A 20,354-nucleotide genomic window follows, 5' to 3' on the forward strand; every position below is an offset into this window, starting at 1 on the left:
CTCTATCATAGAAGATGTGAGTCAAGAAAAAGTTAAAACTTCTTATTGTGTTGAACCTTTTTTCAGTTAATAGTGAAATTTGCTTAATACTTTCTAGAAGTTGACTGTGTGTGCTTGAGGCAGAGGTATAACAATACACAGCACATCATCAGTTAAAATACACAGAGTTTTCTTCTAGGCAAGAGAGAGAAGGAGGAGAAACTACACGATAGGTGCTAGCCGTGTAATTTACAGCATTGCCGCACAGTGCTTAGAAACTGTGGTAAGTGTGCTTCAGTAATCTAAATAGGCTAGAATAATGCAGGAAATAGTGTAAAGAGAATAAATATTTAAGACAAATGCATTAATATTAAAATTTCCATCTAGCTAGCATGCTTTGCTTTACTGCTGAAATCTAGTTTAGAAGTTCAGGAAGAAAAGTGCCAGCAGTTGACTTGCTTTCCTGTTTATTTCCATGAACTCATTACTCATCAGCTGTGGGGAAACACCTGTTCTGTTTCTCCATACCCTCATGTCCTTAGTGACAGACTGTAAACCAGTCAGCATGCCTCTGAATCCTGATTTCACATCCTTATCAGGTTGCATTTTCTTTGCTGGCTTGCTCATCCACAATGCTTTGCATAAAGCTTACACTGATATGTCAAATTAAAATTGATGAAAATCTGATTTCTGTGCCTGTTTAGGTCAATAAAACTTGGAGATGATGAAAATCATCTGTATCTGAAGGGAGCCTGTAAGGATGCTGGGGAGGGACTCTTCATTAGGGACTATAGTGATAGGACAAGGGGTAACAGATTAAAACTTAAACAGAAGAAGTTTAGATTGGATATAAGGAAGAAGTTCTTTCCTGTAAGGGTTTTGAGGCACTGGAATGGGTTGCCCAGTGAAGTTGTGTGGTGGTGGTGTGCAAGGCCAGATTGGACAGAGCCTTGGGTTACATGGTTTAGTGTGATGTCCCTGCCCCTGGCAGGGGTGTTGGAGCTGGATGATCTTGAGGTCCTTTCCAACCCTAACTATTCTATGGTTCTAATATAAGAATAATTTTTACTTAAGTCTGGTGTTTCAGAACTGCTTGCGTACCCTAGGATACAACAGAACCTTACTTTATTTGGGATTTATGCTTTATTAGAGCATGAAAGTCTTTATCTTAGTATTTAGAAGAAGAACAATGGGTTATTAGAATAACATACTGAATTGGAAAAGGTCAATAAAAATTAAATTAAAAAATTTAAAGTATAAATATAGAAATTAAAAATGAAAATTTAAATTATGTGGGTGCTTTTAAGGGCCTTGTTCTGGGTTTTGTTTGCTTTTTTATGTTTTGTGGGACTTGGGGATTTTTTTTTTTTGTTGAATGTATTCTGTATGGGGGAGCTTTTCTAAATCATCAGTTTGCTTTTTTTTTTTCTTTTTTTTTCTTTTCCTAAAAGCTTTGGTGTTGGTAATACTGCTGCCTTTCAGCTTAAGAGTTTTCTGATATTCTTTAGAAGCAGTGGTGTTATGAAACAGGTTATTCTGTTATGTATTTCTGAAGTGGGATTCATTTCATCCTGTTCTTACTTTGGAGAGAGGACTAGAGTTGATGCTCACTCATGCCTCAAATTTTGCACCCCATGCTCTACTCCAAGATAGTTTTTCTGGTGACTGAAATACGCAATACATAGCTGGACTACTGGGATTTAATTTCTGAAAAGTAAAGCCTCATTCCTTCCCCACTCACATGTTTTTCCATTCATACACTTTACACCATTTCTTGAAGGCTTGAAACCTTGAAAAGTAAATTACTGCTGGCTAAATCTGTGAATGATGACTCAGAACTCCTCTGTTAATGTCTCCTTAAATTGATTTTTTCATTGCTTGCACAAGAATATTCATCATTGCACCAGCAGCTAGATCTCATTCAGAGACAGACGTCCCAGACACGAAGACAGAAGACTTTCCATTAAGACATATACAGAGACCTTCAGCTCAGTTTGGCTTCTCTGTCCATGCCTTTAGCAGGATTGATGTATGTGTTCCAAATCAAGTCAATTTCTCAAATATTTAACAGAGTTACCACATCTTCTAATGTTTTCTCTGGCCTGAGGATTTTTTCAAGTAATCTCCTAAGTTTATGGCTGTTACAGTCTGTTCTTTACTAACAATTCAACTCCCATCCGTTTTTATTTTCCTTTTGTTTTCTTTCCATAGTAAGGTAATCATTCAGAGATGTACTTGAAAGCAAATGCTAGTGATAACTAGTTCAACAGAACTATGACTCGACCTAACAAGGATGTTCTTCTAGGAGAACCTGATACTGATGGAGCCACTTGGTAACTGCATTCAAACTAACTGCAGTTGTATATTCTTGGTTTATCAGCTCCTGAGACTAAAACTTCTAGGGAAAATGTTAAACAAGTACAACCTGCACTGGAGGAACATGCTGTTTTGAAGGAAACTTTCCCAGCCTGAATCATAGAATGGTTTGGGTTGGAAAGGGCCTTAAGACCATCTAATTTCAGCCCCCCTGCCGTGGGCAGGGGTGCCTCACACCAGGCCATGCCACGTAAGGCTCTGTTCAGCCTGGGCTTAAACACTGCCAGGGATGGACCATTTATCACTTCCTTCGGCAACCCGTTCCATTGCCTCACCACCCTTATGGTGAAGAATTTCTTCCTCATATCTAACCTGACCTTCCCCTGTTTAAACCCATTACTGGAAGGCTGCTGTGAGGTCTCCATGCAGCCTTCTCCAGGCTGAACAGCCCCAACTTTCTCAGCCTGTCTTCGTACGGGAGGTGCTCCAGTCCCCTGATCGTCCTTGTGGCCTTCATCTGGACTTGTTCCAACAGTTCCATGTCCTTTTTATGTTGAGGACACCAGAACTGCACACAATACTCCAGGTGAGGTCTCACGAGAGCAGAGTAGAGGGGCAGGATCACCTCCTTCGACCTGCTGGTCACACTTCTTTTGATACAGCCCAGGATACGGTTGGCTTTCTGGGCTGTGAGCACACACTGCCGGCTCATGTTCAGTTTCACATCAACCAGCACCCCCAAGTCAATGTATAATCTCTTGTAACAGATAGAACAAGCCCGTCTCCTTGTCACCAGTGTTATCTGCTCAGCTGATGCCTTGCAAGTGATGGCGTGGAAGGGAGGGAATTAATGATTGCTGTGGTTAGTATTCAGAAGACTGATAAATCAGCCTAGTTTTAATCTTTAAAAAAACACCTTACTAGACCAACTTTCATTAACAGTACACTTCATGCTAGTTGTTTGTTTTACAGTCCAGTAATTATTATTATTATCAAAGTGGTCAGTCCTTAACAATCATATCCTACATAGGCTGTGAGGATAGACTATAGTCATGCTGATTCTGAATAGTTGGCACCAGTAGTAGCTGCCATCCTTGATTGTCTGAGTCATGGAAGTCAAAGTGAGCAGGTTCATGAGCTTTTATATCTGGAGAGCTGGAAGGGGAATGGACATCTTTGCTCCAATGAAGGAGCTTGTCCTTTTATGTTTTTTGTTCGTTTCTGGACAGCTCCCACCCCTTGACCTCTACCGTGGTATACATGCTGTGTGACACTTGGAGAGCCACTACTTTTATGGGTCATGGCAGGTGCCTAGTCCTGTTGCTTGCCTGGTTTTGTTGCTACTCCCTTCCCACCTTCCTTAGTTGCTACTGCATTTTCTTAAATGAAAGCAGTTTTTTCCTAGCTTTTAAGATTGCACATCTTCAATGCTTTTTTTCCTCAAGGAACTGCTTGTGTTTCAGGGGCCTTTGTTTTTGATCTGTGTCCATATTTTCAAGTCTTTTCCTGCTGTTCTCTGATGAAACTCCACATCATATCAGGAGACCTGTGGCACCAAGCTCCTGCTCACATGCTAAGTTCTAGTAACAGGCTTAAACATCTAGGACTGGAGCCTTGCACAGTTAGCCTACAGCTCATGGCCTGTCACTATGCACTGTTTTTACTGAGTACTGACTGAAAGGGCTGTGCTTTAACTGCAGATTGTTCCCCCAGAAAATCACTTTATGTCCTTAATGTTTTGTGAAGTTGCTGCCCTATTCAGATTGATGTGCCTGCATCCATACACAAACTAATTTGGCTGTAGTGGGTATTCTGTATTTAAAGGCATGTCTCAGAATTGCTCTTTACTGTCTGTAACTAATAAGCAATCAGTTTCCTAAGCCAGTACAAAATTTAATGGATTGTCTAGCACTGTTCATCTTCCATAATTAATTCTCCAACTGATGCATCCCTACTCCAAATCACCACTTGTATAGTTGTCTGTAGGCATCATAAAAATTGTATATCCCATTACCATAAAATGTTTTAAAAACATTTATTGAAGTAGTAATTCTATTATTTGATTTGATGCTGTTTTCAGATTTATTTCTACCTTGTGATGTTACTCCTTGTTCTTTGTGTTTTAGCATTTCTGATTTGAAAAGATGAGCTTTCTCTCCCAAGATCTGCTTTCACTTGATGTCAATGTTAATCACAATAAGCAAGTGTCACCACATCTAGATTTTTTTGTGATTTTTGCATAACGAAGTGATTTGAGCATTGGGAGAAAAACTCTAAACCCTTGTAACTGCCTGCCTAGAAACTTGTCTCTGGTAAAGTGGACGTTTTCATTTGGTATTACCTGCTGTGATTTAGGAATGAGGGAAGATGATTTTTTTTTTTAAATATCATCTTTATATGGCTTGATGAAGATGAATCACTCTGTAAGCAGTTTTCTGTCCTAGTTAGTACCATAAACTCATAGAATCAGTTGGTTGGAAAAGATCTTTAAGGTCGTCAAGTCCAGTCATTCATTACCCCAGAGCTGCCGAGATCACCACTAAACCATGTCACTGAGGGCCTCATCTACGTGGGTTTTGAACACATCTAGAGATGGTGATTCCACCACTTCCCTGGGCACCCTGTTCCAATGCCTGATCACCCTCTTGGTGAAGAAATTTTTCCTAATGTCCAATCTAAACCTCCCCTAGTGCAGCTTGAAGCCATTAGCTCAGGTCCTGTAACTTACTACTTGGGAATAAAGACTGACCCCCTCCTCAATACAACCTCCTTTCAGGTAGCTGTAGAGAGTGATAAGGTGCCCCCTGAGCCTTGTCTTCTCCAGACAACAATCCCAGCTCCCTCAGCCATTCCTCATAAGACCATTGATATCTGACTTTGTCTTCCTTTCTTTTTCCAGATCCTGGAGTCTTTGTGGATAGTGATGAGTCGCAACGTGAGCCTCTTGTTTACTACAGTTACAACATTAGTGACAATCCTCTTCTATAGTGGGACAGCACTTCTCAATTTTGTGCTTTCAGTGGTAAGTAGTATGTAATCGGTTTACATGGTCCCTTTTACTGAAGGAACCTAATTGTGCGTGTTGTAACAAATCAAACCTTAAACATTGAAAAGATCTTCTAATCTTATCTAACACCAAAATTCTTCTAATATTTTGCAACTTTCAAATCTGTGCTTAGAGGGGCTTTCTAGGCAAAGGACAAGACTTGTTTCCTTAACTTCCACATTAAGAAGCTGCCGTCTTCCTATCATTCTGTTCATGGAAACCTCTTATTTCTGTCCTTGAAGATACTGAGCTGTAACTGAGTAGCTGTGTGGCACTCAGTTGCTGGGAGTTTAAACTGCAACAATAGTCTACACAGCCACTGAAATCCTTATGACATGTCTTCATAAACAAGCCAATACTCTCAGAAGATGGAAAAAATTGTTACTGGGAAATGTCAAAAAATGCATTTATTTTACAATGATTTCCTTATATTCCCATTTTTAGTGAAGTGTCTTCAGCAAATCTGTATAAAAGGGTTTTTGGGATGTTTTCATTTAACCGCTGTGAGCTCTTAATAGCAGAATGCTTCATACACAAAGTTCTTATTCATGTTATTGTTTGCTACAGTTACAACATTGCCCACAGAGTAGCTCTGAAACCTGTTTGTTAAAGGTGTTTTCTTCAAAGGGTGTTATTACTGAGACCACACTTGGGGTTCAGACACTTTTCTGGTGTCCTCAATATAAAAAGGACATGGAGCTGTTGGAGCAAGTCCAGAGGAGGGCCACGAGGATGATCAGGGGGCTGGAGCACCTCCTGTATGAAGACAGGCTGAGAAAGTTGGGGTTGTTCAGCCTGGAGAAAGAGAAGCTGCATGGAGACCTCATCGCAGCCTTCCAACAGCTGATGGGAGCCTACAAGGATGCTGAGGGACTCTTCATCATGGACTGTAGCGATAGGACAATGGGTAATGCGTTCAAATTTAAACAGGGGGGACTTCGGTTGGATACAAGGAAGAAATTTTTTACTGTGAGAGTGTTGAAGCACTGGAACAGGTTGCCCGAAGAAACAGTAAATGCTCCATCCCTGGCAGTGTTCAAGGCTAGGTTGGACAGGACCTTGGGCATCATGGTCTAGTGTGAGGTGGCCCTCCCATGACAGGGCGCTTGGAACTTGATGATCTTGAGGTCCTTTTCCAACACTAACCATTCTATGAGTCTAATTTTTAGTGTATTATGGGAGCTAGATAGTTTATAGTTTCTTTTGTTTCTAAATGCCACAGCTGTCTGGAATAATTTATAATGGTAGAGGTAGCTTCTTTCATCTTATTCACTGTGGCAGCTACTACTTAAAATCTAAAACATTGGCCTGCGACTTCTTCCTGTTTTAACTAAACAAATACTAATCTTGGAAGCTTGACTGAAATCTACATCCTGGTTTTTAATTCAGGATCCAAAAACATTTGTTAGAGAACAAAGTGTTTTGCCAGCTTAACTTCATTGCCTTCATTGATGCCTGCTCAGGAGGGAGGTCTTCTTAGACCAAACTGCAAAATTGAAATCATGCTTAACAACATTTCAAGGCAGCTGTGTGGATTGTCTTCAATACTTAAGAAAAAGCAGTTCACAATAAGACTTGATGGAACAGCTGTCTTGAGCTGAAGAGAATCACTGCCACTTAATATGGGAGTTCTCTGGTTATCTTTCAGTTAATAAAGATTGCATGGGAATATTTAATTTCTTCCTTAGTTCACAGCTTCACCCATGACATATTGAAGACAGTGTCTGAGAAGTCAGTATACTTAAATATGTTTGGATAATAAATGTAGATGATTTGCATGCATTTAATTGTTCAGACACAAAATTTAGCCCTAGATGCCTAATGATTTACACCAAGTTCAATACATGCTGTTTGCGATGCATGATCCTGCCTTTTTGTCTGTCAGCAGGGTTCTGCTACTTGCTGGGGCACTATGCAGCCAGCTGGTTTAGCAGAGCTGGTTGGGGTATCGCTGTGTTGGAATCCTTTTAAAGATCAGATGCCTTAAAGGCTAACCTGTTTCCTCTCCTGTTGTAGGTTGAACATGTTATTTAAAATTATCATGTAAAGCTTTCTCCACCAAAACATGCCAGTCCTGCACTTTTGGTCTGTTAGATTTGACCATGACTTCCATTTTTCACTCCTTTTGGGCAGAGTATGAAAGTGACCTTATATATATAGGAAATATTTGTTTTAATACATTTTCAGGTTCTTTCTGTAGATTCTTCATAGTGGTAGCCTTTGAAATGCAAACAGCAGAGCTAATAAATTAGAAATACTGAACGTGTTTGTCCTGTATTGTACTATACTTCAAATGCACCAAGCTAATGGGATATGCTTGCCTCCCATTTCTGTGCACAGAAAATGTCATCTCTAAGCACTGGTGTTTTTGTAAGGTGCCTCTTTTGAAGGCATTTAAAATTTGCATTGAAGTAGTAGTTATTAATACTGCTAAATGTTGTAGGAGAGCACTATAACTTATTCTTGTTTGCACTATGTATTTCATAGGCTGTTGTGTCCATTTAGAGGCATGGTTTCTTATCTTTATAAAAGTCTTTCTCGAAGTATCTTGCTACAAAATCTAAACAGATTTTCTTAAAACGTGAAAAGGTAAATTGGTGGAACTTGTTTCAGTAGTGTTTAGCATAGGTTTGTTAACAGCTTACGTCTGAAAGAGAAAGGATGTAAATTTAGGGCATTCAGTAAATATCCTGCACTAAATTAAGGTAATGCAGTCTGTTATTTGGGGCAATAAGTAAATGAAAATGCTAGTTGCTGTGAGAATTTGGTTGGTTGAATCTTAAAAGTACTTTTTAGGTTAGCTTAACTGAACTATCATGGAGTCCATGTAGAAATAATATAACTGCTTCTTAATTTTTCCTTGGGCTTTTTTTCCTCTTCACCTGCTGCAACAGCTTAATGCAATAAGCCAAGAAAATCCAGATGAGACCCTAGGATAAATCACTGCAGTTTTCTTTAAATTGTGATGTGCGTTGTTACCGAATCCCATTTGGTATTATATTATTGTTAGATTTACCTGCTATTCACGTTTCTTCCTTCAGAGCTAAAGAAAATCATCCTTCAAGTCAGGAGGAGAAGGCCAGAAGTCACCTTAACAGTTCTTGTTCTTGTGGGGTCTCAAAGCATACTTAGGTCTTCTGCTGTAGTGAGATGTTTTTTCAATAATTTGATTTCCAAAGACAGGTATCCTTAACAATCCATTTTTTTTCTTCAAGTTCTCTTTTTGGAAAGTCTTAATTTAAGAAGTTTACAGTTTCCTGGGAGAACTCTTACTATTCTGCTGTAAGGAGAAAGAGCTTTTGTATAGAGTTCCTTCGGACTGTGAAAGCAAATAGTTTCAGAGTTTTTGATCTAGTTTAATTGCTGTGTCTTTGAATGCTGCCTGGCCTAATACCCTTACCCATCTCCCTGTCTTTTAATGGAGGTTTGGAATGGAATTTTTACATTTTTGAATAGACTGAGCCCTAAAGCTAGGTAGGCAGCGTTTGAGCACATTCTGTGTGTTGCTGTGGTCCAGCCAGCAGTGTCAACTGAAAAAGCTGACTCTCTTGAAAATGTCACATCTTTCTTCTTACAAAAGATAATGGGCTACCTCGGGAAGGATTTTTTTTTCTAAATGTGAAACAGAAGGAACTTGTTTAAATTCTGTCTAGTTAGAGCTGTGTTTGAAAGAAAGCACTACTCTAGCTTTAATTGTACTCTTACATTTTTTTGTTCTGTAGGATTAAGTTGCTTCAGAAGAGGTTTTCGCTAGCTAAAAGTGTCACAAGCGAATTTAAATTTGCCAACAAGATAATTTTTGAAGTGGTTAGCTTTTCAGCTGATTGCATTTCAGTCCAGTTCTAGTCATATTGAATAAAAATTAAAATGGTGAATTTTGAATTGATAAGTGGTTTAAAAATATGTGCTTTAAAGCATAGAAATAATGGACACTTTGTTCAGAGTCTCCATTTTGAAAAATACATCTTCCATCCAAACATTCAGTAGGAAGTAATATTTCTAGCTTGTGGCTTGTTTTAGTGCATAGATTGGTTCATCACCCAAGGCAGAAGTTACACACCTGGGAAGATGGAATACAGTCTCATCCCATATATGACGTTTTGGGAAGAGGTCGCAGTAGGTGAACAGCAGTGTGAGACTTCCAAGTTAAAGGCTGGAAGCATGGTGGGAAGTAGTAGTAAGGTTTTACTGAATAGAAAGGAATTGGGAACAGACACAAAATGGATGGCATTCTTGAGACTGGTGATGGAATACTGCATGTTGTGGTGTTTGCATGGGTTTTTTTTTCTGAGTGTGTTCAGAGAGAAAAAGGGCGTGAAATGTCTGTAGACTGGATAAAAAGCTTGAAGGTAAGATTTATGGAGGCCAGGTTGTTTGGCTTATCAAAAGATTAAGATGTGATTTATCCTAGCATATGAGTAGATTGGAAATAAGGCAGGTGAAAGAATTTTTTTTAATCTTGGGAAGAAGGAAAATACAAGGCTTGCAGATAAACCAAATATAAGCCATAGTTTACTACTGGAGCATATGGAATGGATTTTCTTTGTTTGAGGTATTCTGTTTCAAGATGGACACATTGATGTCGGCTTAGCCCCAGAAGTTGCTGAGCCCACTAAGAGAAAAATGAGGAAAACATAGTGGACTGCAACATACAGGAAGCTAATAAAATCTGATTGTGTTTTTTTTTGTCTTTAAACTGAAACACTGGAACTGCCATCACTTCTGCTGAGACTCATCTTCAAACTCACAGGAGTACATTCAGGATTGACAGCCTAATAATTATTAACAGATTTTCTGTTTGTGAGTTTGTGTTTAATTCATATCTGATACCCAGCTGCATAATGATTCTTGAGACAACTCTGATTTATTTGGCTGTGTAGTGATAGCAATGGTGTTAATTGTGTTAGTTTGGGTTTTGGGGTTGTTATTTCTTTTTGTTGTTCAGCAATTCTTCAATCTGCTAAACATGCTGGAGAAAAAAAATAAAAAATCCAGCATTCCACTTGTTTGATCTCCATGTGACTTTGGGAAGAGCCTGAAGAGGGCTGAAAGTTTTATAAGGTTTAGTTATAACTGTTAAGTCCTTTGTGGAGCAGGGGAGAAAATTATTCTTCTAGCTCTTGTGTGTTTTTCTAAATCCAACTTTGTGGTATAGTATTTTGTGGCTTTCAAATGATGTCCAGTATCTGAAGCATAACTGCATACTGTAGTTCTGGAAAGTGTTTATTGCCTTTTAATTTAAAACTCCAATTTGTTTTGCAGGTGATTTTTCTGACCACACTGTTCTACCTGTTGAGTTCCAGTGATGAGTACTACAAGCCAGTAAAGTGGGTGATTAGCCTGACACCTTTGTCTCAGCCAGGTCCCTCCTCAAATATAGTGGGTCAGTCTGTGGAGGAAGCAATAAGGTATGTTGTTGATTTCTTGCCCTTTCCAGAAAATTGCTTTTTTAAGTTTGAAGTTTACCAATATATACTTAGCAATTGCAACAGCTCGTGTTTCAAAGATGAGTTGCAAATCTTGACAGATTTTCAAGAAGGTAGTGTTGGTTATTTTATCCCTTGGTTGTTAAAAGAGCAATTTGATTAGACTTGCTTAAAAAAAATTCAGAGGTCTGTGCTGTAGTGAATACTAGTATTTAATAAAACTAGTACTAGTGAATGCTAGTATTTCATGATATCCCTAACCACAATGTGTTTGCAGCTGTGTGGCATTAACAAGTAACATGATTCAGTAGGAGCAAATTCATACAGCAAAACGGTTTAAATGGAGACCTGACGTCTGTGCTGTACGCATTTCAGAATTACTTAGTTTGGGCAAATTTTAGTCTAATCTTGGGGACTAAGTACCCGTTTGCAGCTGAAGTATATTAAATACTGTCCTGGAGTGCATTTTCCAGTTTTCTTTCATCTGAAAGAAATCTAGTTGGTGATCTCCATGAACCAGATTACACCAAAGGGAACAATAAGGGAGGGCTCTCCTTATCCCCCTTACAGTAGGGCTGTCCTACACCTCCAGAGTGCATCCACAATGTTTCATGCTTAGTTGCCATTCTTATGTTTCACCTCTAAACTACTACAGTAATTGAAGGAGGACTTTTGTGTGTGTGTGTTTAAGTATGGTTCACTGAGATTTCACAATAAAGCAATTTTTGGGGTGGTACAGTAATGTATTTCATTCATCAAAGCTGAATGAACCTGTCAGCTTTCACCTGTTAGCAGCTTGAGACTAACATGTTGGTAACGTGATAAATGGATTTTAAATACGCTGTTTAAGTCATCAGTCACTTTTTTGATAAAGTTGATGGACTGGACAAAGACAGCAGACTCTGTGCTAAATTCTATGCAGCCATTGTCTCACACTGCTGCTTTCTGTGCCTTCTTGCACATACTACATACACAACAAGAATAGACTTTAAACCAACAATGTATTGCTTCCCAAACTCATTGCCAAATGTTCGCCATTGTTCTTGGGTACGCTTTACAAGAAAGTGTTATCTGTTACTGGAATTCAGCTGTTTCTGGATATGTTTTGACAATGAGAAGGTTATATCATGCTGTGAAAGATCTTGAATAACAATGGTAACTGCTGTAGTCAGTTGAATTGAAGGGGCAGTTGAGATAGAAAGCAACAGATTTGGAAATCTGCCAAAACATTAATAGCCCTTTACGTGAGTGACTGCTATTGAGTTTTTGTTGATCACATGGTTAATATCCCAGTTCCGTCTCTTCTGAAGAACGCAAACAGATCTAGAAACTGAAAACTGTCTGAAAAATTGTTCTTTTTAGCCTTGGTAGAGGGAAACAGTGGCAAAAATAGGACGTGGCTTCTGTGGGTGCAGGAACTCTGCAAGGACGATTGTATTAAATGCAGTTTTAAGTTTATAGGTCGGGGACACAGGTGACCCAAGATATTTGTTAGACTTTTGAATGATGGAAAGAAAAAAACAAGATGTGAGAGAAGCCACAGGAAAATGAGTAGGAAAGAGCCAGCAGGCATCAGTAACTGCAGGCACTATAAGAAAATGCAAGTGTCTGGAGAATGTGGAATGTGAAGCTACTTGTTGTGTACAAGAGAACTCAGTCTGTGTTTACTAAAGCAGTCTGAATCACTCATTCTTATTTGTTTGATATTAGCCTGCATTTGGTACCTAATTGGAATTTGGTGCCATATGAAAACCAGTTGCCACTGCAAGCCGTTGTGTTTGTCACAAAGCAGCAGCTATCCCTTGTTTTTGAATATGAGTTGTTGCTAGAGGAGCAGGAACTTAAAAATGTCTTGTTTACCTCATCTATGAAAGGTATGCAAAATGGATATTAATGTTTGGTGGTGTGATGGGAGGAAGAGGCTCCATCTGTTTCTTCATGTATTATCAAATAATGAGCCTTCTGTAGTCAATTTCATCATTAGACTGTTTCATAATTATACAACCTGAATCCAGCCTCAAAACACTGATGCATTCAAATTGACCAAAAGTATAGAAAGACCAGGTTATAAATATTGAAAGTCACCAGCTGTGTTCCAGCTCCCATCACTCTTCAGCAGGACGTAGCATGTGCACAAGGCTAAGACTATTAGTCCTAATTCTAGGACAACTAGTCCTCTCCAGAGGACAGGGATCCTTCTGGCAAGAGATGGAGTTGCATCTCTATTTCTTATGGACCGCATGACATTAAAACGTTCTTCTTCCATGTTGTCAATTACTTCTGTTGCTCTTTTACTTAAAATGGGTTCATGAAAAGCACTGGGAAACTTGGATACAGTTAAGGAAGTCTGTTCTTTTGCTACTTTGTGACATGGAGAGTGGGATTGAGTGCGCCCTCAGCAAGTTTGCCGATGACACCAAGCTGTGTGGTTCAGTTGTTATGCTGGAGGGAAGGAATGCCATTCAGAGGGACCTTGACATGCTTGTGAGGTGGGCTGATGCCAACCTCATGAAGTTTAACCATGCCAAATGCAAGGTCCTACACCTGGGTTGGAGCAGTCCCAGGCACAGCTACAGGTTGGGCAGAGAAGAGATTCAGAGCAGCCCTGAGGAGAAGGACTTGGGGGTGTTGATCAATGAGAAAATGAACATGAGCCAGCTTCAGTGTGCACTCACAGCCCAGAAAGCCAACCGCATCCTGGGCTGAATCAAAAGGAGTGTGACCAGCAGGTCGAAGGAGGTGATCCTGCCCCTCTACTCTGCTCTTGTGAGACCTCACTTGGAGTATTGTGTTCAGTTCTGGTGTCCTCAACATAAAAAGGACATGGATCTGTTAGAACAAGCCCAGAGGAGGGCCACGAGGATGATCAGGGGACTGGAGCACCTCCCATATGAAGACAGGCTGAGAAAGTTGGTGCTGTTCAGCCTGGAGAAGAGAAGGCTGCGTGGAGACCTCATAACAGCCTTCCAGTATCTGAAGGGGGCCTACAGGGATGCTGGGGAGGGACTATTCATTAGGGACTGTAGTGATAGGACAAGGGGTAACGAGTTAAAACTTACACAGGGGAGGTTTAGATTAGATATAAGGAGGAAATTCTTTCCTGTAAGGGTGGTGAGGCACTGGAATGGGTTGCCCAGGGAAGTTGTGAATGCTCCATCCCTGGCAGTGTTCAAGGTCGGGTTGGACAGAGCCTTGAACGGTTTAGTGTGAGGTGTCCCTGCCCGTGGCAGGGGGGTTGGAACTAGATGATGGTAAAGTCCTTTCCAACCCTAACTATTCTATGATTCTACTTGTGAGGAGAATAGAGATGGGGAGGAAGCGAAGGGCAATCAGCAAACAGTTTCTGTAACTCAAGAAATTCCTGAAGTTGAAGCTATTATCTAGCAAGTACCTAATCAAGCCAAGACTTTTTCTCTTTGCAGTTTCTGTCATTGGACCTGTGTTATGATTTTTGTTGTGTTGGACTATAAGGAGCTCTAAATCTTATAAATATTTTTCTAATTCCCTTGATGATGAGTTTTCAAAAACAGTGACAGTTATCTGTGCATGTGTATTGATTTATAACCTGTACTGGGGTAAGAACAGCTTTCCAGCCTGTTTTGGGCCAGGTGTTGAATCTGACTTTTTGTTAATTTGTTAATTTGTGCTTGAGCAGAGGGATCAAAAAAGGTGATACTGCATGGTGATACTGCATGAGTTTTAAAGAAGTTCAGGGATAGGAGAATTACCTGCTCCAAGCCATGGGATGAAATGCCCTCCTATGAAATATCTTTGATAGGAAATCTGTTCATCCAGGATAGAGGAAGGCAAAATACCAGCAGCACATGTTAGGTGGTACAAACCAACAGGTGTTTGGCAAGGGCAAGTCATGCCATGCCTGACCTGAGGGCTTGCTTGGGTAGCCTAATAGTACAAGGACAGAGCACTGGATGACAGACAGATCACTTGGATGCCCTTCAAGGACAAGGTGACTTTAGGGAACACCCAGCACTGTGGGATGTCCATAGAGTTGTTTTCAATTAAATGGGACTTTCCCCTTGTGAACCTGTGCTGGCAACAATGAATGACTGCATTGTCTCTCAGGCATTTTATAATAACTCCCAGAATGACCTCCCTAATTTTACCTGGCACTGAAGGGAGACTGGTAATTTGGAAAGAAATCCCTTTGTTAGGAGGGGGACTGGTGACTGTTGCAGAAAGGTTATCCTAGAGTAGGTTGCAGGAATTCTTTCAGCAGCACTCTCAGTTAGAGTGAGGAAGATGACTTCCTTTAGAAATGTGAGAAGCACTTGGACCTTTTTACTTTATTTAGATGATTTTAGTTCTCAGTGCTAGTTAGTGAAAATTTTCATGGTAATTATAATTGCATGAATAATAAAGTATTTTGAGTATGTGTTTGAGGGTATAAAATATTCATTATTGCATGAATAATGAGTATTTTGAGGGTCGGGGAGAGCTGTTACCTGGGCATATCAATGTGAGATTTGCTTTGTTCAGAAAGGTTCTGTAAAATCAAGTTAGTTCATAAATCACCTACCTCACTTAATAAGAAGGGAAATTGTCCTTTTCCCCTGGAATAGGGAGGTGGTGCCTTTGTCTGGATTCCTCCCTCTCTCCCCGAATGTATGAACCACTATAAACCTCCAATTCACAGGTCTCCAAAGTAGTGGCATGCACACCTTTGCCTGAACCATTTTCCTTTCCCCGAGCAGCATGTCGTTCTCTTCCTGAATGCACCATACCCTTCTTCCCTGAAGCTCCCATTCTGCTTGCTCTGGTGGAGATATTGCACATTACTAAGTTGCATGTTCTCACGGCTTCAGTGCAATTTAGTGTGTGCGATACTTTCACATGAGTGCATGCACACGGGTATGGCTGTGGCTTAAAATTACTGCAGCTTTCAATTTTGGTGGGGCCTAGTTAACATTGTGCAATGGTCTTAAATCAAGATCAGTATTTTGAGTGATGTCTTGAAACACGTGTTAGTGGAAGTTTGTTCTGTAATGCCAGGAAGATGAGTACTGTTTGTTTTCCATTTGAGAAGGGTTATCATTATTTGCTTCATTTTCTTCATTTGCCACATGCACCTCAAATTGGATTAGATTCTTAATTGGTTACATAAAAGTAATTTCAAATTACTTTGTTTTGTCAAATTACTGTGTGTTTCTAAAGAGGACACAGTAATCATATCCTTAACTGAAATTTTCCAGAAAGTCAAAGAGAGATTCAGTATGAAGAAAACCTATGGTGCCTTGATGGCTGAAATAGGTTCTTAATGCATTTCCAACTTTTATTTATTAACATTTAAAGAGATCTAAAATGAACTACCATCCAAACAAGCAAACAAACAAAAAAGCTGTTGAAGCATCTGGCTGGTTTGCTCTGGCACCCCAGCAGTACTGGTGGAGAAAATGAGATGGTGATACAATTCCCACAGAAAACAATAATCTTCCAGCATGTTAAGCTAATGCTTAGAAAAAGCAAAATGTGTGATTTTTGTTTGTTTTACTGCAAGAGTATTAATGTCTTTCAGCTTAATTTTTCCAAGACAACTGTTAACTTGACTGGGTTTTTTTGACTGAACTTTTGCATGCAGTGTATGTTCTCTAGCAGCAAGAGTATCTCTTGCAGAAATGTCCTTTGTCACAGGAATGCATTTAACAGGACCTTCCTGAAATCTTATAAGCTCTACTTACTGCATATGTTATGGGATGGGAATAGAAATTAAAATTATTCTGCTTTAATGAAATAATTTTCTAGTGTTAAACTGGGAATAACATATACTTTTTAATTACGTGGAGGAAAGGAAAGCTTCAGTTGAGCTACTGGAGAGAAAACAAAAAAGGTAGAGTGTGCGTCTGTAAATCTAGAAGAAATGCTGCAATGTTTCGGTACATTTGCAGAACCAAACTGAGAGAGTAACTGTAACCTGATTATCCTAGTGGGACAGATAGTAGCATTTATCACCTGAATGTTTTAGTAGCAATAACCGTATGACTCACTCGTAGCACTGTATTAGTCTTAAATAATGTCCTATGCAAAAAAAGGATTTGCATTTACTGGTATTTCCTTTTTCTTTTATACTGAATTGTTCTTAATAAACACATCTGTATGTGTATTGCTTTACATACAAATGATTTTAAAAAGTTAAAAGAATAATTCAAAGAATACTTCAGAAAATAATGGATTTTCTCTGTTTAATCTTCACTTTATTTTTCCAAATTTATCTGAAACCGAAAGAATTTTCATTATTGTACACACATAATTTGGGTCAAGGATATCTCAAAGTCTGTAGGAATTTTACAGTTTATTACTGTTAATTCATGAGATTATGTAAGTGCATAATCAGATGCTGTAACAAACAGTCTGGTCTCTGTTCCATGCACATTTTATATAGCAAGTGTATTTTCAAACACATTAACAGGATATTGAGGGCTTCCTTGTTTTATATGAGGCAGTGCCAATATTCTGCTGTTTGTTTCTTTCATATTCCAGATGGCACATTCTGTATATTCTAACAGCAGTTTCTGTCAGTGCATTTTTGTAGTTTGTAATTCTGTGACTGTCCAGTTTGTTTAAGACTGAAGGTGTCTGTAAACACATAGAGGATGTGGGTTGGCTGTGTATGTGCACATTTGCCCACACTCTGTACGAATAATGTAACTACATAGTGTCTTAGATAGGAGTCCTTTAATTACATATTGCACATATGAATTACATATGTATGCTTCTGCTTCTACAACACCAACTTTTTAAAACAGCTATTTGTATGTCAGAACTTACAATCCATGTTTAAAGTTTAGTTGGTGTGACATAGACTGTATCAGTAAAACCAGTGACACTTAATTTGCATCTCAGCTAGTTAGTTCCTCTCTTTGCTTCTAAGGCAGGCCTAGAAGGTAACTGGGAGAGATGGAAAGACAAAGGTTGTTGAAAGAATTGTTAGATGTATAGGGAAGAGGTCTTCTATAACATTGCAGGATTCTGTGCTCACATTTCAAATAACTCCTTTTGTGTGTATGTAAGATTGGAGTATATATTATTATAACCTTGGTAAGATTTCTGCTATTTAAAATACAGATTTATTGTAATGTAGAAAAGCAGCATGGAGGCCAATATAAAACTGCAATATTTCCTGACATTTTAAAGACTTAACATCACAGCTTTAGCTTTTTACTTTTTTGTCATAGTATGACAAATTATAAGGTCAATCCATTATTTATTCACTCCACCAGCGTAAGCAATCAGAATGCCCTCTTCTCTATGCCTGTGATTCATAATCTTGTAATAGCAAAAATTTGAACAGACTGGGAGTTTCTTAAGATGAGACTGAAATGGATCTCGCTTTATTGAGTCCAGGTAGCTGGTTCTCTCATTCATGCACTTTTCACGCTAAAATGGGGATCTAAAAGAATTGCATCCTTACAAGTGGTGTGGAGAATAATAAATGTTCAATGTACTTTACCCAGTGCATGCTGAAAGCTAAGAAAGGCTTGAGCAAGGCAAGAAGGAAGCCTGACTGTATATCTGAACAGCAGTGTAACAAAGGCCAAGGAAGTGAGAAACTACCCTATAAAAAGCTGCCATTTTAGCTAAATGAAGAAAATAAAAGGATCATCAACTTCAGCAAATAAAAATAGGCTGAGGGCAGGGGGGAGGTGATTCAGTTGCTGAAAGCTCCACAAAATGCTGTTAAGCCAAAACACCTTTTTCCATATGCAGTCGGAGACATAAGCACTCAGGGGGACTGAGGGATGACAAGAATACTCAGCAACCACAGGGCTGTTGCAGCCTGTTGCAGGGGGGAGGTAAATGGGTGCTGTGTTGTTTGTTGCTGTGAAGGTGAGTGAAGGGAGTCACATTGTAAAAGCTTTCTTATGGCCAGCTGCAGCAGAATCAGAAATTGAAGTGGCTGTATAAGAGGTTGTAGAAGAAACAGACAGAAAATGAGCAATAGGAAATTACTGAGAGTGGATGAGACTGACTCACCCAACTAAACTCAGGGCCCAAACTAAAAAAAGCAGTGTTCTTTTTCTGCCCGGGAAGTACAGACATGTCAGCGGAACATCAGTACAGTGCAACTTAGTAAGCACTAAAGTTAAGGACATACCAGCACCTGGTGAATATTATTTAGTTGGAGTTTCCACAGAGAGAAGTCTGCCTTACTCTTCATGGGTTTTTTAATAGGTCAGCAAGCAAGGCCACTAATAAGTTGATTTGTCTACTATGTTCTACGGAAGTTTCATAAAGGCATTTTACAGCATCTCTTTCCAAAGACTTGATAACAGAGAAGGTTTCTTCATGGATAAATAATCATTTAAAATATAAGAAACAGAGGGCAGGAGTAAATGATGGTTTTGAGATAAGGACCTCTGCTATTGCATCTATTCATAATTGCCTTGGGAAAGAAGTAGCAAGGGATGCCTCACTGATGCTGGTAAACTAGTTTTGAGCTAGTAAAGATAAGGACTGATTGTGGAATTGCAGCAGGATTATAGATAAATTCAGTTAGAAGACAGCAGTGTCTTCTGCTGGGGGATAAAATGACTTATGAAATATCATGTAGATGAAAGTGATGCATGAGGGTGAAAACCAAGCCTATCTTCACACATAAACGGATGGCCTCTGTGCCATCTTGTTACCAGTTGGGAACTGTATTTTCAGGTAGGCATGCTGGCTCAATGCTTGGTTATACTTAAAAGACCTCTGCAGGTATATTAATCATAAAGATTTGTTACAACAGACTCAGACAACAGAAATATACAATATTACTTTCATTGTGTGAATCTGTAGTTTGCCTGTCCCCTGAATTACTGTATGCTATTCTGATTCTTGCATCTCAGAAAGTTAAGAGTATAATATAACTGATTAGAAGAATGAAGTTAAGCATCAGTTTCAGTATGAGGAATGATTAGGACCTTCAGCCTGGAAAAAGGATGTTACATAAATGAAGTTTGCAAGATCAGAACCAGTGTGAAAAGGATCCACTAAAGGATGAAAGGATGAAACGGAGGACTCCTCATGGTCTCTTCCAGCATAAAATCTTGGGATCATTAAAAGCAAGGTTTAAGAAATCAGAAAAGTGTGTTCGTTCATGCAGCCGGCACTTGACATGGGGAGGGTCCTGCAAAGAATGTTGAAGTTGCAGCAGCTTGCAGAACTGGACAGGGCTAAGAATAATGCTCCATCCCTGGCAGTGTTCAAGGCCAGGTTGGACAGAGCTGTGGGTGACGTAGTTTAGCGTGAGTTGTCCTTGCCTATGGCAGGAGTGTTGGAACTAGATGGATCTCAAGGTCCTTTCCAGCCGTAACTATTCTATGATTCTATGATTCAGACAGCCTGCATAGGGTTTATGATATCCCCTGAGGTGGAAATAAGAGTTTGGAAAAATGTTCAGGGGGATTGTTCAATATGTTTGTCCTATTTTTTCTGTTGCCTTAATGTCTGGTTCTGATCTCTACTAGAGATGGAATGCTGGCTAGACAGACTGTTGGTCTGAACTAGTTTGGTTTTTCATACGTTATGTTCCAAGAACCATTTTAAGAATAGTTAGGTATTGCACTTAGTAAGCCTTATGGTCTGCTCAT

At 39.4% G+C, this 20,354-nt stretch overlaps 1 protein-coding gene across 3 annotated transcripts in view; it reads left to right on the forward strand.

Moving 5' to 3' along the window:
* TMEM245 (transmembrane protein 245) overlaps positions 1–20,354 on the forward strand; it is a 78,481-nt gene that overhangs the window by 41,558 nt on the left and 16,569 nt on the right. For 2 of the 3 annotated variants that reach the window (XM_031052826.2, XM_031052827.2), the window contains 3 exons: positions 179–262; positions 5,195–5,317; positions 10,604–10,749. In XM_031052826.2, the coding sequence (XP_030908686.2) occupies positions 179–262; positions 5,195–5,317; positions 10,604–10,749 (353 nt within the window). The remainder of the gene's footprint in view (positions 1–178; positions 263–5,194; positions 5,318–10,603; positions 10,750–20,354) is intronic. The other variant, XM_034060960.1, reaches the window with a different exon arrangement.

The sequence above is a fragment of the Melopsittacus undulatus genome, chromosome 1 (assembly GCF_012275295.1).
Source record: "Melopsittacus undulatus isolate bMelUnd1 chromosome 1, bMelUnd1.mat.Z, whole genome shotgun sequence".
Lineage (NCBI taxonomy): Eukaryota > Metazoa > Chordata > Aves > Psittaciformes > Psittaculidae > Melopsittacus > Melopsittacus undulatus.